We start from the raw sequence: 18,353 nt of genomic DNA on the forward strand, positions 1-18,353 counted from the left end.
TATCCTCACCACCACTCCACCCTAACACAAACACACAGAACAGTATCCTCACTCCCTCCATCCCTTCATCAACATGCTGTGGTTGAACAAGTCAGACATGTACAGGAAGTAGTGAATTTTCCATAAGGATGTCATGTTATTTACCTGAAGGGAGGTGGGATCCAAATCATTTGGGAGGAGAAGGTGGGTCATTCTTATTGACAGAGCTTTCAACGTGTGCTCTCTTCAGGAAGGATGCTCATTGGCCTGGAATTGTAAATAAATTAATGAATGGGTGATGGATTTAAATGCAAAGATAATATTTTAGGCTTTTTTAATTTGAGTCACAACCACAGACATTTTGAACATTCTTTGGAGGGATTAGAGGCTCCACGTCTGGCAACCCAGCGCTCCTTTTGATCACGCTCCAGTAATAAGGGCCCTGCTTGGAACAAGTCATTCAGTTCTTCCTGATATCTTTCATTCTCTGTTTTCTCTCTCTCTCGCTCTCTGTCATTCTCTGTTTTCTCTCTCTCTCGCTCTCTGTCATTCTCTGTTTTCTCTCTCTCTCGCTCTCTTTCATTCTCTGTTTTCTCTCTCTCTCGCTCTCTTTCATTCTCTGTTTTCTCTCTCTCGCTCTCTCTCGCTCTCTGTCTCTCTCTCTCTCTCTGTCTCTCTCTCTCTCTGTCTCTCTCTCTCTGTCTCTCTCTCTCTCTCTCTCTCTCTCTCTCTCTCTCTCTGTCTCTCTCTCTCTCTCTCTCTCTCTGTCTCTCTATCTCTCTCTCTCTCTCTCTGTCTCTCTGTCTCTCTGTCTCTCTGTCTCTCTGTCTCTCTGTCTCTCTCTCTCTCTCTCTCTCTCTGTCTCTCTCTGTCTCTCTCTGTCTCTCTCTCTCTCTCTGTCTCTGTCTCTCTCTCTCTCTCTCTCTCTCTCTCTCTCTCTGTGTCTCTGTCTCTTTCCAGTTTTGATATTGAAGTGAATTCACCAAGGCTGCTGGTCAGTAGTCACACAAAAAAATGAGGATATTCTTTGCTGTCTTCTCCTCAAGGCTGTGTTCTTGTCATGTGTTTGCTAGCATGTGTGAAGTCTGAAACGTCACATTGCCTTAAAATATATCTCTTTCACACACACACACGCCTATACATGCACACTCAGTTGAGTCTTTTTCTCTCTCTCTCTCCTCTTTCTACCCACCCAGCCTTTACTATGACGTCTCTCTCCCCTTCCCTCTCTATCTGCTCCAGTTACTAGCTAGCCATTGGGCCTGTGGTGACTGAACTAAGTTAGTCAGTCAGTCCTAAATCACAGTGAAGGTCATTACTGGAAGCCCAAGGCCTCATTGAGATGCATGCTGGAGTTGATGTGACTGGTCTGTCTGTCCGTCCAGGGTCCAGCTCCACACGGTGCCAGCCATCCTCTGTGCAGGGGACCGTGGGATTGTTATTATAGTCCCCTCCCCTCTAATCCTCCTCACCCCACAATAAATGTCCTTCTCCTTTTCACTATCCTCCTGCCTTCCACTACTGTCCTCTCCTTCATTCTAGGGAATCCTTATCTGGAGCTGTTGACAGGTTTTAAGCCGCTACTCTTAATGCACGACCCATATCCAGAAGAGAAACCCTTCTCTCTCTACCCTGGTCCCAGAGCTTCCCATCTCCTATATCCAGAAGAGAAACCCTTATCTCTCTACCCTGGTCCCAGAGCTTCCCATCTCCTATATCCAGAAGAGAAACCCTTCTCTCTCTACCCTGGTCCCAGAGCTTCCCATCTCCTATATCCAGAAGAGAAACCCTTCTCTCTCTACCCTGGTCCCAGAGCTTCCCATCTCCTATATCCAGAAGAGAAACCCTTCTCTCTCTACCCTGGTCCCAGAGCTTCCCATCTCCTATATCCAGAAGAGAAACCCTTCTCTCTCTACCCTGGTCCTAGAGCTCCCCATCTCCTATATCCAGAAGAGAAACCCTTCTCTCTCTACCCTGGTCCCTGAGCTTCCCATCTCCTATATCCAGAAGAGAAACCCATCTCTCTCTACCCTGGTCCCAGAGCTTCCCATCTCCTGTTGTCATTATGAAGCCAAACAATGACCAACAGATTTGGAAAGACGGTACAAACAGATCTGGGACCAGGCTAACCCTTGTTTGAAGATCAGGCAGTTAGTTCAAACAGATCTGGGACCAGGCTAACCCTTGTTTGAAGATCAGACAGTTAGTTCAAACAGATCTGGGACCAGGCTAACCCTTGTTTGACGATCAGACCGTTAGTTCAAACAGATCTGGGACCAGGCTAACCCTTGTTTGAAGATCAGGCAGTTAGTTCAAACAGATCTGGGACCAGGCTAACCCTTGTTGGAATATCAGACTGTTAGTTCTAACTACTCTCATGACCATTTTAGAACCTGTCTAGAACATGTCACATTGACTGATTTTGTCTAATACAACTTTTTTCGTTTCCTCTCTCCTCCTCCATTTCCTCTCTCCTCCTCCATTTCCTCTCTCCTCCTCCATTTCCTCTCTCCTCCATTTCCTTTCTCCTCCTCCATCTCCTCTCTCCTCCTCCATTTCCTCTCTCCTCCTCCATTTCCTCTCTCCTCCTCCATCTCCTCTCTCCTCCTCCATTTCCTCTCTCATCCTCCATTCCCACTGATCCAGGGCGGCGTTTGCCAAGGAGTCAGAGGTGCTGACGGGTAACCTGGGTGACAAGCTGATCCCGCAGAACGAGATCCTGCGTGACGTGAGCGACCTGAAGGCCCTGGCCAACCTGCAGGAGAGCATGGAGTGGCTGGCCTCCAGACTCAAAGGCTTCTTCATCAACCTGCCCCACGCTGCCAGTGAGTATACACGCACACGCGCAGAGGCAGGCATACATACATACACACCTTATGGCTTCCATTCATGCAGGGTTGGTGGGGTGTGTGTGGACTGAAGGGCTGCTTGTTCAACACCTGTCCCACACAGCCAATGAATGAACAGTACACAACACAAGGAGGTTCCATAATGCTAACATGGACTGTGTAACGTTTTGTTCTAGATACTGCCACTAGTATACACATCCACTCCCTATGCTATGTATATATACACACACTGTAGTCTGACACCTTAACAGTCATGATTAGTAGCAGTAGTTATTTATTCTCTGTCACACACACACACACACACACACACACACACACACACACACACACACACACAGCAGTAGTTTTCCTCTCTGTCATTAAGAGTTTGTCTGAGTGAATTACCACCGTCTAATTAGAGCCAGGTAGGAGGGCCTCCAGAAACAAACACCACTTTATACACACTCTAATTAGCCCTGGAAGTGTGTGGTTTGTTTCAGAACTGTCAGAGACCTTTTACTCACTGTCTTTACAGAGACCTCATTTATCAGTGAAAATGTGTGTGTGTGTTCCATTGTCATCAGCAGGCTGAGGATGTTTCTGGTCTTGTAGTCCAACCATTATGGTGGTGTGCCCATACAGATAGAATATCATTCTAATTGTGCCATCCTTCAATATGTAATCACAACCTTGATGGTGAAGCTCAGACCACACCCAGAAGGGTTCAGAGCACGCACGCACACACACACACACGCACACGCACACACACACTTGTAGAAAGGACACAGCCCATCTTAAGCTCAGTGTTGTGATCACCTGTTCCAGAGCATGAAAGTCACTGAGTTCTTCCTCTGTTGCATCCCATGTCACCTCCTTCATTTTACACCTATAAAGGTTCCTATTTCCTCTGTGAACTTCCCCTTTCTGAACGACTTCAATGAGGGATTTTCTTTCTATTGTTTTTTTGGGGGGGTGGAAGAGGAGACAGTCGGAGCGCTGTTCCTTCCTCCTCGGCAGCTCAGATAAGAATTCAATAAGAGAACGGGCGGCGAACGTGGCATAATTATCATTAATTCTGCCGAGTGGCATTAATGGAGTGTGTTTTATCGTGGCGGGACAGCCACAGTATTGTTCATTATTTAGTGTTTGCCTTGGTTGATGGGGCTCGGCGCGACACGGCGGAGGGGGAGAAAAACCTCCCTTCTTATCTCTCCGTTTCCCCCTTCTTCCCTAAATTGGATTTCATATTACAGAGGTAGTCAGGTATGGACAAGTCATTTTCCTTCTCTTGTCTTCCTCGACTCGTACACGTTTCTTCTCTCTCTCCGCGGCGTGATGGCCGTGCTAGACGAAGGAGTCTTTCAGTCGGGCCGGCTGTCCTCTGGAGTGTGGCGAGGTCCTGTAGCACCCATGTTCCTCCACGGTAGGGGAACGAATGAACGACCTTGAGACAGACAGGACCAGAGTCATAGAGTTTAGTCATTGAGGTTTCTACCAAAAGCATTAGGATGCATAGTGTTTCCATGAAACCACATCACTTGATTGATTTAATGTATTGGATAATTAACCATCAACATTACATATATTAAACACCAAGCTTATTTCCGTTCTTGTCCTCCTCATTCTCTGATGGTGCTGTTTCAGGCAGGAAGTGTGGGACTGCGGTGTCATTGTCCTTCCTGTGTGTTTCAGTTGGAGCGTTGTTTAAGAGAGGAGGGCAGAGCACTATGGAGTGATATTAGTGCCAACAGATGTATTCTGAATGAAATCATATTAAGACCCAGTAACAGGGGACCGGCGTAAGCGGAGTCAATGTGTGATCTGTGAACCTTCATATACAGCTGGTACAGTACGCTGATGCTCTGCTATACTGGCTACATTATAGCTGACTGTTAATCTATAAGCCAAGTTATTTACAGGACCCACAACGGCCCCCCCCAAAGGAATGGCGCTACGGTCTAAGGCACTGCATCTCAGTGCTAGAGGCGTCACTACAGACCCCGGTTCGATTCCAGGCTGTATCACAACCGATCGTGATTGGGTGATTGGGCACAATTGGCCCAGTGTTGTCTGGGTTTGGCCGGGGTAGGCCGTCATTGTAAATAACAATTTGTTCTTAACTGACTTGCCTAGTTAAATAAAGGTAAAATAAATAATGTAAAAGGACAATGCTAGGATAATGTCCAGCCTCGTATGCAGGAGGTAGATTGACCCAGAGAAATCAGTCTAAGATGGACATTTCCTATCATCACCTCCCAATGTCTGTGGCTGGGCTGCATCTGTAAATCAAACACACACACACACACACAGAGAGAGAGAGAGACACAGGGATAAGGCAGGGAGAAGATTAGCATGATAAATACACACTGTCTCTGTTAAAACGCAGCTGAATCTTAATTTAATCTTAATTTGATTAAACAATCGTGTGTGCATGGTGTGTGTGGGGTATGTGTGTTTGATATGACAGAGAGACAGCGGTCATCCAGTGTGTGTACTCCAATGGTGATTGGCCGTGAGGGTGGCAGGGGCGAGGGTCTTATCGCCCATCTGGGCGCCGCTCTGGACGCCTAATCCTCTCAGACAATATTTACCTGAGGTGACACACATATAACACACACCACACACAATGCACACACACAACACACACACACTGAGGGCACCTGCCAATGTGATGGCCGCTTTCTGCTGGGAACAGCTGTGTGTAAAAACTGGATCTGTGGGCATGTCTATCTAGCTATATGTCTGTCTGTCTGTCTAGCTATCTGTCTGTCTAGCTGTCTGTCTGTCTGTCTGGCTGGCTGGCTGGCTGGCTGGCTATCTGTCTGTCTAGCTGTCATGTCTAGCTGTCATGTCTGTCTGTCTAGCTATCTGTCTGTCTAGCTATCTGTCTGTCTAGCTATCTGTCTGTCTAGCTGTCTGTCTGTCTGTCTGTCTGTCTGTCTGTCTAGCTGTCATGTCTAGCTGTCATGTCTGTCTGTCTAGCTATCTGTCTGTCTAGCTATCTGTCTGTCTAGCTATCTGTCTGTCTAGCCATCTGTCTGTCTAGCTGTCTGTCTGTCTGTCTGTCTGTCTGTCTGTCTGTCTGTCTGTCTGTCTAGCGGTCTGTCTGTCTAGCTGTCTGTCTGTCTGTCTGTCTGTCTGTCTGTCGAGCTATCTGTCGAGCTATCTGTCTAGCTATCTGTCTGTCTAGCTGTCTGTTTAGCTGTCTGTCTGTCTGTCTGTCTGTCTGTCTGTCTGTCTGTCTGTCTAGCTGTCTGTCTGTCTAGCTATCTGTCTGTCTAGCTATCTGTCTGTCTGTCTGTCTCGCTATCTGTCTGTATGTCTCGCTGTCTGTCTAGCTATCTGTCTGTCTAGCTATCTGTCTGTCTAGCTATCTGTCTGTCTAGCTGTCTGTCTGTCTAGCTGTCTGTCTGTCTAGCTGTCTGTCTGTCTAGCTGTCTGTCTGTCTAGCTGTCTGTCTGTCTAGCTATCTGTCTGTCTGTCTAGCTGACATGTCTAGCTGTCATGTCTGTCTGTCTAGCTGTCATGTCTGTCTGTCTAGCTGTCATGTCTGTCTAGCTGTCATGTCTGTCTAGCTGTCATGTCTGTCTAGCTGTCATGTCTGTCTAGCTATCTGTCTGTCTAACTGTCATGTCTGTCTGTCTATCTATCTGTCTGTCTATCTATCTGTCTGTCTAGCTATCTGTCTGTCTAGCTATCTGTCGGTCTAGCTATCTGTCGGTCTAGCTGTCTGTCTGGCTGTCATGTCTGTCCGACTATCATGTCTGTCTGACTGTCATGTCTGGCTGTCTGTCTGACTATCATGTCTGTCTGACTGTCATGTCTGTCTGTCTGACTGACTGTCTGTCTGTCTGTCTGGCTGGCTGTCCTGTCTTTCATGTATGTCTGTCTGGCTGTCATGTCTGTCTGGCTGTCCTGTCTTTCATGTATGTCTGGCTGTCATGTCTGTCTGGCTGTCCTGTCTTTCATGTATGTCTGGCTGTCATATCTGTCTGGCTGTCCTATCTGTCTGGCTGTCCTGTCTGTCCTGGCTGTCATGTCTGTCCTGGCTGTCATGTCATGTGTTTTAATGTTTCATTCATCTGTTTGCGTGAGTGAGTGATTTATTTTTTATATAAACTGGGCGGTTCAAGCCCTGACTGCTGATTGGCTGAAAGCTGTGGTATATTTAAGCAAAAAGCCTGAGGGGGTGTGGTTTTTGTCCAATATACCACGACTAAGGACTGTTCTTAAGCATGACGCAATGTGGAGCATGACGCAATGTGCCTGGATACATTGGCCATATACCACAAACCCCTGAGGTGCCTTATTGGGTTACGGGTTACCAACGTAATTAGAGCAGTAAAAATAAATGTTATGTCATACCTGTGGTATACGCCCTATTATAAACTGGGTGGTTTGAGCCCTGGAGGCTGATTGGCTGACAGCTGTGGTGTATCAGTTCTTATACTACGGGAATGACAAAACATTCATTTTTTTACTGCTCTAATTGGGGGTTTGTGGTATATGGCCATTATACCACAGCTAAGAGCTGTGTCCATGCATACTGCAATGTGTTGTGCTAAAGAACAGCCCTTAGCCGTGGTATAATGGCCATATACCACACCTCCTCGTGCCTTATTGCTTAACAATGTTCTTATGTCTGTACATGTACATCTTTATGTGTGTGTGTGTCCAGCGATCTGCAGATCAGTTTCAAGATTGCGTTAGTTCAAATCCGAGGCAGCCATGCTTCTCCTGCCTCCAGACAGCATGTACTCTAGATCTAAGTCCCAAATGGCACCCTACACACACACATACAAATACACACACGCACAGGCACACACACACACACACACACACACACACACAGGCACACACACACACAGGCACACACACACACACACACACACACACGCACACACAGGCGCACACACACACACACACACACACACACAAGAAAACACACACAGGCACACACAGACACACACTCACACAGGCACACACACACAGGCACACACACACAGGCACACAGGCACACACACACAGGCACACACACACACACACACAGGATAGATAATACCCTACATCAGGGTTAGATAGTACCCTACTCCTTACATCAGGGGTAGATAGTACCCTACTCCCTACATCAGGGGTAGATAGTACCCTACTCCCTACATCAGGGGTAGATAGTACCTTACTCCCTACATCAGGGGTAGATAGTACACTACTCCCTACATCAGGGGTAGATAGTACCCTACTCCCTACATTAGGGGTAGATAGTACCCTACTCCCTACATCAGGGGTAGATAGTACCCTACTCCCTACATCAGGGGTAGATAGTACCCTACTCCCTACATCAGGGGTAGATAGTACCCTACTCCCTACATCAGGGGTAGATAGTACCTTACTCCCTACATCAGGGGTAGATAGTACCCTACTCCCTAAATCAGGGGTAGATAGTACCCTACTCCCTACATCAGGGGTAGATAGCACCCTACTCCCTACATCAGGGGTAGGTAGCACCCTACTCCCTACATCAGGGGTAGATAGTACCCTACTCCCTACATCAGGGGTAGATAGTACCCTACTCCCTACATCAGGGTTAGATAGTACCCTACTCCTTACTTCAGGGGTAGATAGTACCCTACTCCCTACATCAGGAATAGATAGTACCCTACATCAGGGTTAGATAGTACCCTACTCCTTACATCAGGGGTAGATAGTACCCTACTCCCTACATCAGGGGTAGATAGTACCCTACTCCCTACATCAGGGGTAGATAGTACCCTACTCCCTACATCAGGGGTAGATAGTACCCTACTCCCTACATCAGGGGTAGATAGTACCCTACTCCCTACATTAGGGGTAGATAGTACCCTACTCCCTACATCAGGGGTAGATAGTACCCTACTCCCTACATCAGGGGTAGATAGTACCCTACTCCCTACATCAGGGGTAGATAGTACCCTACTCCCTACATCAGGGGTAGATAGTCCCTTACTCCCTACATCAGGGGTAGATAGTACCTTACTCCCTACATCAGGGGTAGATAGTACCCTACTCCCTACATCAGGGGTAGATAGTACCCTACTCCCTACATCAGGGGTAGATAGTACCTTACTCCCTACATCAGGGGTAGATAGTACCCTACTCCCTACATCAGGGGTAGATAGTACCCTACTCCCTACATCAGGGGTAGATAGTACCCTACTCCCTACATAAGGGGAAGTCAACCCTGGTCCTGGAGAACTGCAGACAGTTCATGTTCTTGATTTAACCGGCCTGGAAGAGCAGGTTTGTATAATTTAGGCAATCACTGAACCGATCAATTATCTCAGTTGGTCAGGTATGAAGCCTAGTTGGAACATCCTGCTGTAGCTGTGACACTCCAGGAACAGGGTTGGCTACCCCGGCACCACATAGTGGGCTACTCTTGACCTGATCCCTATGGGACCTGGTCAAAAGGAGTGCACTGTATAGGGAATGGGGTGCCGTTTAGGACACATCTAACTGTAGCTGTGCTGTGCTCCGCTGCTCTACTCTCTGTAATGAGGTACTATAGAACCATGCTGTCCTGGGGGAGAGGTGTTCTTTGACCGCATGTTCTTTTTGCAACATAGGCAGTATTTTGGAGTTAGGGGGGGATTTGCCTGTGAGGAAGAGACGGGGGGAGAGAGGATGAGGAGGGGGGATTTTTTATTTTTTAACCTTGACCTGAGCAAGTGGTGGGCTGCTCCCTCTAGCAGTAGGAAGTATTAGCATAATCAGTGTTCTACTTTCTTTCTCCAACACACTATACAAGCCTGTACATCTCTAATTGTTCCCTTGATACCTTGAATACGTTTACGTTTACCTTTCTGTTTTACACATGCATGTCTAGTCTTTATCTCTCACATACTTCCAGGCTGTCTCTCAGGCATACATAAGAATAGACACATCCCATCTCTCTCCTCATTCTCTTTCCCTCTATCTCTCTCTCTCTCTTTCTTTCTTTCTTTCTCACTTTCTTTCTCTCTCTCTCTCTCTCTCTCTCTCTCTCTCTCTCTCTCTCTCTCTCTCTCTCTCTCTCTCTCTCTCTCTCCTCCTTCCATCCATCTCCCCACTCTTTCTCCTCTCCCCCCCCCCACCTCTCTCTCTCTATCCTAGTGCAGATGTCTGTCCCGTTCCACACACAGAATAATTAACACCAGTCCCTATGCATCATTCATGACTTCACTCCACCCCTCCAGGATAGACCCTCCCTCTCTTCTTCTTCTTTCTCTTCCTCTCTGCTGGAGGTCTGGAAAGAGCAGACTGATGAGTCAATGGAAAGTTCTGCACCACATTGAACTGGTTCAGACAGGAGGCATCAACTCATAGTTGTTTCTTTCATGTTCTCTCTCTTTGTTCTCTGTTAGCTTTCCTGTCATTGACCAGCCAGAGCAATAGAGTATTTATCCTGTGTGTCTGCATGTGTGTGTGCCATTGGTCTGCCCCCCGTCTCTCCCTTAATGTGTGCCACCCTCATCTCCTGCAGATGGCAAGGAACAGACGCCTCCCTTAGATGGGATTGGAAAATAATTGGATAAGCACTACACACTATACAGTACACACACTACACACTCACACAAACACGCATAAACAAAAACACACATATATTTACAAAGACCCCACATACTAGGAGAGAGAGACCGGCGGAGGCAGAGAGAGAGAAACACAGAGAGAGAGACACGCAGAGAGAGAGACACGCAGAGAGAGGCACGCAGAAAGAGAGGCACGCAGAAAGAGAGGCACGCAGAGAGCGAGGCACGCAGAGAGCGAGGCACGCAGAGAGCGAGGCACGCAGAGAGCGAGGCACGCAGAGTGCGAGGCACGCAGAGAGAGACCCTGAATCCAAAGAGATTAGAGAGGGAAAGTTGACATAGATGGGAGGTATGGAAGGCTGTCAGTCAGAAGGAGCCCAAGTTCCTCTGTTCATGCCTCTAAATTGGTGGCCCCATGCCGTGGAGTCTTGATCGCATCATCAAAGTGTGACAGGCTGAGAGGCGTACTGTGTTCCCCTGGTGAGACCTCCTGCTGTTAGGCCTTCCTCCCCAGAGCTGCCAAAGACATGATGTGAAATGCACTGGAGGAAACACACAATGCAGTTACTTTAACACTAACACACATAGGTGTTTACACACAACACACACACACACACAGGTGTTTACACACAACACACACACACAGGCATTTACACACAACATACACAAGCCATGGCACATAAACAAGCTATCACAGTCTCACATCAGAATTAGATGTTGTTTGCAAAGTTCTACACCTGAAATGTGAAAATATTTAGGGTTAAGTTTAGGCATCAACTCCGGATTCTGAAGGTTAGACATGAACTCTGAATGGTTAAGGTAAGGGTTAAATTTTGGGTTAGGCTGAAAACAAAAAATATCAACAACTACTTTCTATCGCTGGATTCAAACATGCAACCTTTGGTCTGTTTGGAACCTTTGGTCTGTTTGGAACCTTTGGTCTGTTTGGAACCTTTGGTCTGTTTGGAACCTTTGGTATGTTTGTAACCCTTTGTCTGTTTGGAACCTTTGGTCTGTTTGGAACCTTTGGTGTGTTTGGAACCTTTGGTCTGTTTGGAACCTTTGGTCTGTTTGGAACCTTTGGTCGGTTTGGAACCTTTGGTCTACTTGGAACCAGAGGCAGATGCTTACCGCCATCCCCGTCCACAATACCCTAGCAAAACCAAAACCTACTTGAAGGTAACGGCGCTCACTGTTGCCCCTAGTGGCTGGTCACATCATCTCTCGACATCCTCAGACATGGATGAATGTTGAATACTGACTTGTGTCATAAGTGACCTGCCTGGGTGCACAGCTCGCACCCGTTGTCTGTGAACTCTTTGTTGTAGAAACAATAAAAAAAGCCCTTGTTTTGGTAGAAAATAAAATATTATGGGGCTGGAGAAATGTAACATTCTCATATTCATAGACAGAGCTACGGATGCAAGAGCTGACCATCCATGATATCAACATGATAGTTTTACCCTATGTTATGAGGCTGTACTGTAATTATTTACATTTACTTTGTTCACAAATATTGGAGTAAAACAAGCTTATATTTTGGGTTCTAATGGAGTGTGACAGTTGAACTAAGGCCATGAGGCATTTATAAGTTATATTCTTCAAGAATCAATGCCTACATATCATTTATTTTATAATCCAAAAATGGATGTAGCAACTGCTGATTGCCCCTTTAAAGAGCCTGTGTGATGTGTTTGTTTAGTTACCATTCATGTGCTCGTGGGAAACATCCCAGTTGGAACAATTCTTCAACCAATGACATTTTAGCTAGCTATATGATCTAGCTAAAGTTTCTAATAATAAAGTTAGCTAGGTTGCAAACATGGACAATATAGTCAAACTAGCTACGTATCAACAATGATACATATCAAGTGTGTTGATATGTAGCATTGTCATTTTCTCAGACTTTCCGACTTGTAATTACAACTTGGAGGGCTGTTTAAGTGGAAGTCTCGTATTTCCGATAACTCAGACACCACATGAACAGACTATTTGTCCCACCTCCTGGTTAAAAGGTGGCTGACAGTGGGGTGTCTGACAGTATGTAGTTCTTTCTTCCTCAGGTGGGGTGTCTGACAGTATGTAGTTCCTTCTTCCTCAGGTGGGGTGTCTGACAGTATGTAGTTCCTTCTTCCTCAGGTGGGGTGTCTGACAGTATGTAGTTCCTTCTTCCTCAGGTGGGGTGTCTGACAGTATGTAGTTCCTTCTTCCTCAGGTAGGGTGTCTGACAGTATGTAGTTCCTTCTAGTTATGGTGGGGTGTCTGACAGGATGTAGTTCCTTCTAGTTACAGTGGGGTGTCTGACAGTATGTAGTTCCTTCTTCCTCAGGTGGGGTGTCTGACAGTATGTAGTTCCTTCTTCCTCAGGTAGGGTGTCTGACAGTATGTAGTTCCTTCTAGTTACGGTGGGTGTCTGACAGTATGTAGTTCCTTCTAGTTACAGTGGGGTGTCTGACAGTATGTAGTTCCTTCTAGTTACAGTGGGGTGTCTGACAGTATGTAGTTCCTTCTAGTTACAGTGGGGTGTCTGACAGTATGTAGTTCCTTCTTCCTCAGGTGGGGTGTCTGACAGTATGTAGTTCCTTCTTCCTCAGGTGGGGTGTCTGACAGTATGTAGTTCCTTCTTCCTCAGGTAGGGTGTCTGACAGTATGTAGTTCCTTCTAGTTACGGTGGGTGTCTGACAGTATGTAGTTCCTTCTAGTTACAGTGGGGTGTCTGACAGTATGTAGTTCCTTCTTCCTCAGGTGGGGTGTCTGACAGTATGTAGTTCCTTCTTCCTCAGGTGGGGTGTCTGACAGTATGTAGTTCCTTCTTCCTCAGGTAGGGTGTCTGACAGTATGTAGTTCTTTCTTCCTCAGGTGGGGTGTCTGACAGTATGTAGTTCCTTCTTCCTCAGGTGGGGTGTCTGACAGTATGTAGTTCCTTCTTCCTCAGGTAGGGTGTCTGACAGTATGTAGTTCCTTCTTCCTCAGGTGGGGTGTCTGACAGTATGTAGTTCCTTCGTCCTCAGGTGGGGTGTCTGACAGTATGTAGTTCCTTCTTCCTCAGGTAGGGTGTCTGACAGTATGTAGTTCCTTCTAGTTACAGTGGGGTGTCTGACAGTATGTAGTTCCTTCTTCCTCAGGTGGGGTGTCTGACAGTATGTAGTTCCTTCTTCCTCAGGTGGGGTGTCTGACAGTATGTAGTTCCTTCTTCCTCAGGTGGGGTGTCTGACAGTATGTAGTTCCTTCTTCCTCAGGTGGGGTGTCTGACAGTATGTAGTTCCTTCTTCCTCAGGTGGGGTGTCTGACAGTATGTAGTTCCTTCTTCCTCAGGTGGGGTGTCTGACAGTATGTAGTTCCTTCTTCCTCAGGTGGGGTGTCTGACAGTATGTAGTTCCTTCTTCCTCAGGTGGGGTGTCTGACAGTATGTAGTTCCTTCTTCCTCAGGTGGGGTGTCTGACAGTATGTAGTTCCTTCTAGTTACGGTGGGTGTCTGACAGTATGTAGTTCCTTCTTCCTCAGGTGGGGTGTCTGACAGTATGTAGTTCCTTCTTCCTCAGGTGGGGTGTCTGACAGTATGTAGTTCCTTCTAGTTACAGTGGGGTGTCTGACAGTATGTAGTTCCTTCTAGTTACAGTGGGGTGTCTGACAGTATGTAGTTACTTCTTCCTCAGGTGGGGTGTCTGACAGTATGTAGTTCCTTCTTCCTCAGGTGGGGTGTCTGACAGTATGTAGTTCCTTCTTCCTCAGGTGGGGTGTCTGACAGTATGTAGTTCCTTCTAGTTATGGTGGGGTGTCTGACAGTATGTAGTTCCTTCTAGTTATGGTGGGGTGTCTGACAGTATGTAGTTCCTTCTTCCTCAGGTGGGGTGTCTGACAGTATGTAGTTCCTTCTTCCTCAGGTGGGGTGTCTGACAGTATGTAGTTCCTTCTTCCTCAGGTGGGGTGTCTGACAGTATGTAGTTCCTTCTTCCTCAGGTGGGGTGTCTGACAGTATGTAGTTCCTTCTTCCTCAGGTAGGGTGTCTGACAGTATGTAGTTCCTTCTAGTTACAGTGGGGTGTCTGACAGTATGTAGTTCCTTCTTCCTCAGGTGGGGTGTCTGACAGTATGTAGTTCCTTCTTCCTCAATCACTGACTGTTAATACTATTTATTGTAGAAATCTTTTATCTGATTAACCATTAAGTAAAATACTTGTCCCTCTCCTGGCTTTCCTTGCTCTATATTCTGGCCATCTGTTTCCTGCTAGAACCCTTTTGCAGTAGCATGAGTTATATGATTGTGATAATTATTTATTGCCTTACCTCCCTTATCCGACCTCATTTGCACACACTGTATATAGACTTTTTATATTGTATTATTGACTGTATGTTTGTTTATTCCATGTGTAACTCTGTGTTGTTGTTTTTGTCGCACTGCTTTGCTTTATCTTGGCCAGGCCGCAGTTGTAAATGAGAACTTGTTCTCAACTAGCCTACCTGGTTAAATTAAGGTGGAAAAAATGAAATATATATATATCTATATAGTATCTATATACTATCTACATAGTCTATGGCAGGCCTGGGCAATTATTTTCCATGTTTGGCCACATTAGAATATATTTTTGCCATCGCGGGCCAGAATCCTATATCATGTGTTTGACTGTTGACAGATATATCTACTGTAAATCACATCCAGATATGCTACTTATTTTACTTTTTTAACATGCACAGAAATAAACCACATCCATGTTCTCCTTTTGGTAGGTTTTTTCATTATTAAACATGCAATGAACTACACGGAGGGAAAGTACACTGTGCATTGACTAGAGCTGTGAAGTCAGGTATCGTCTCTGACATCGCTATGCACTGGATTGCTGAGAGGTGAGAGTCAGTAAGAGGTGATCTGTGTCTTGACTTGTTGTATTTCATCACGGAAAATGTCTGTTCACATACAAAGGTTGACCCAAACAGTACACACATCCTCTGAGCAGGACTCCTAATCTTTGGAAAGTTTTGTTCATCAAGAGATGAATAGAACCTCGTCAGTGACATTGTTTTGAATAGTTGTCCAATCACTGCATCAGACTGAAGATCGATAAGCTCAAGTTGCAGGTCAGTGGTAGCGTTTTGACCCAAGTCGCGGGCCACATACGGCCCCGGGCCGGCCTTTGCCCAGGCCTGGTCTATGGTGTGGGCTAATAAACATATGATTATATTTGAGCTGTGTACTCAAGAGCTTCTCGGTTTTCAAATCAAATGTTATTTGTCACATGCTTTGTAAACAACGTGTAGACTAACATTGACATATTTACTTACTTATTTCCCAACAATGCAGAGAGAAAAAGAGAAAATCAATTATAACAACTCAATAAATACACGATAACTTGGCTATATACACGGGGTACCAGTACAGAGTCAATGATAACTTGGCTATATACACAGGGTACCAGTACAGAGTCAATGATAACTTGGCTATATACACAGGGTACCAGTACAGAGTCAATGATAACTTGGCTATATACACGGGGTACCAGTACTGAGTCAATGATAAGTTGGCTATATATACAGGGTACCAGTACAGAGTCAATGATAACTTGGCTATATACACAGGGTACCAGTACTGAGTCAATGATAAGTTGGCTATATACACAGGGTACCAGTACTGAGTCAATGATAAGTTGTCTATATACACAGGGTACCAGTACTGAGTCAATGATAACTTGGGTATATACGCAGGGTACCAGTACTGAGTCAATGATAAGTTGGCTATATACACAGGGTACCAGTACAGAGTCGATGTGCAGTGGTTCGAGGTAGTTGAGGTAGATAAAGTTGAAGTCGGAAGTTTACATACACCTTAGCCAAATACATTTAAACTCAGTTTTTCACAATTCCTGACATTTAATCCCAGTAAAAATTCCCTGTTTTAGGTCAGCACTTTATTTTAAGAATGTGAAATGTGTCCCTAAGCTCAAATTATATTCATTAATAACTTTAGTGAGGTGGCATGTTGCCTATAGTAGGCAACTCAGACTTGCCAAATGCCCTGAGTGATGCCAATATTAATCTTTGGCATGCTCTAGGAATCAGGACCTTTTCAGATCTATTTCATCTATTTCATTCATTCATCTCCAGTGAATTCAATGTGCCAAGATCCCATTTTTTTAAATATCTTCAAATTAGACACTTAATTTCCTCATTTACTTACAAGAGGAGGTTTAGAGCTCAGCTGAATGAAGTTGAAACCCTTCTTGTCACAGCACAATCCATTAAAGGCTAAATCTCTTACATCTCTTTTTGAGAAAGGAGGCTCCTCCATTACTTTTTACTAATCTGGGAAAAGGACCTTGGTCTGACTATCAGTGATGAGTTATGGGCGGAGGTTTGCGACAGGGTATACGGCTCCTCTACTACTCTACTATGTAAAAATGAAAGAATCTAATTACACATTTTTGTACAAATTTTATTATACTCCTTTGAGACTCCATAGAATGAAAACAGATATGTCTCCTAACTGTAAAAGATGTAACTCTGAAAGTGGAACCTATATGCATGTATTTTGGAGCTGTAGAGAGATTGCCATATTCTGGCACTCTATACATACTGCTGCACAGAAAATACTAGATGTACAGTTTGATATGACCCCGTGTATCTATCTAATCCTGACAGAGAAAATGTGCTTATGACTATTACATACTTTGCTAAGAAATGTATTCTTCTATTGTGGGCCTCTAATACCCCTCCTACATTTAAAATGTGGATTGACCAGATTGTTGACTTTCTTCCTCTTGAAATGCTCACTTATGACCTCCACAAGAGACAGCCCAAGTTTGATAGACTCTGGTCTCCACTACTCAAGTATATTTCAAATTGGACAGAGTGAATGGGGTGATTAGGGAAATGAGCAGATACATATTGTGTAAGGTCCTGTAAAAACTAAAAACAAATTATTTGCTTGTCATCTCAGCTAAGGTTGGAAATAACTAATAAGAATATATATTTTAAAATAATTATTCATTCTATTTTTATTTTATTTGTAAAGTTTTTTATATTATTATAATTTTATGTTTGTTGGTTGATTGAAAAACAAGAACTTAATAAAACTTTAAATTGAAAGAATGTGAAATGTCAGAATAATAGTAGAGATAATGATTTATTTCAGCTCATCACATTCCCACATCCTCAAGTTTACATACGCTCAATTAGTATTTGGTAGCATTGCCTTTAAATTTTTTAACTTGGGTCAAACGTTTCGGGTAGCCTTCCACAAGCTTCCCACAATAAGTTGGGTGAATTTTGGCCCATTCCTCCTGACTGAGCTGGTGTAACTGTCAGGTTTGTAGGCCTCCTTGCTCACACACTTTTTCAATTCTGCCCACAAATTTTCTATAAGATTGAGGTCAGGGCTTTGTGATGGCCACTCCAATACCTTGACTTTGTTGTCCTTAAGCCATTTTGCCACAACTTTGGAAGTATGCTTGGGGGTCATTGTCCATTTGGAAGACCATTTGCGACCAAGCTTTAACTTCCTGACAATATATCCACAGAATTTTCCATCCTCATGATGCCATCTATTTTGTGAAGTGCACCAGTCCCTTCTGCAGCAAAGCACCCCCACAACATGATGCTGCCACCCCCGTGCTTCACGGTTGGGATGGTGTTCTTCAGCTTGCAAGGCTCCCCCTTTATCTTCCAAACATAACAATGGTCATTATGGCCAGAGGACATTTTTTCAAAAAGTACGATCTTTGTCCTCATATGCAGTTGCAAACCATAGTCTGGCTTTTTTATGCCGGTTTTGGAGCAGTGGCTTTTTCCTTGCTGAGCGGCCTTTCAGGTTATGTCGATATAGGACCCGTTTTACTGTGGATATAGATACTTTTGTGCCTGTTTCTTCACAAGGTCCTTTGCTGTTGTTCTGGGATTTATTTGCACTTTTCTCACAAAAATACGTTCATCTCTAGGAGACAGAACGCGTCTTCTTCCTGAGCTGTATGAACGCTGCATGGTCCCATGGTGTTTATACTTGCGTACTATTG

General features: G+C 45.0%; 1 protein-coding gene across 1 annotated transcript in view; it reads left to right on the forward strand.

The window, feature by feature from the left end:
- Nucleotides 1-18,353, forward strand: part of LOC139378421 (exocyst complex component 4-like) — a 247,383-nt gene that overhangs the window by 192,577 nt on the left and 36,453 nt on the right. The window contains exon 14 of the mRNA XM_071120583.1: nt 2,626-2,804. Coding sequence (XP_070976684.1) covers nt 2,626-2,804 — 179 coding nt within the window. The remainder of the gene's footprint in view (nt 1-2,625; nt 2,805-18,353) is intronic.

This window comes from Oncorhynchus clarkii, chromosome 21 (assembly GCF_045791955.1).
Source record: "Oncorhynchus clarkii lewisi isolate Uvic-CL-2024 chromosome 21, UVic_Ocla_1.0, whole genome shotgun sequence".
NCBI lineage: Eukaryota > Metazoa > Chordata > Actinopteri > Salmoniformes > Salmonidae > Oncorhynchus > Oncorhynchus clarkii.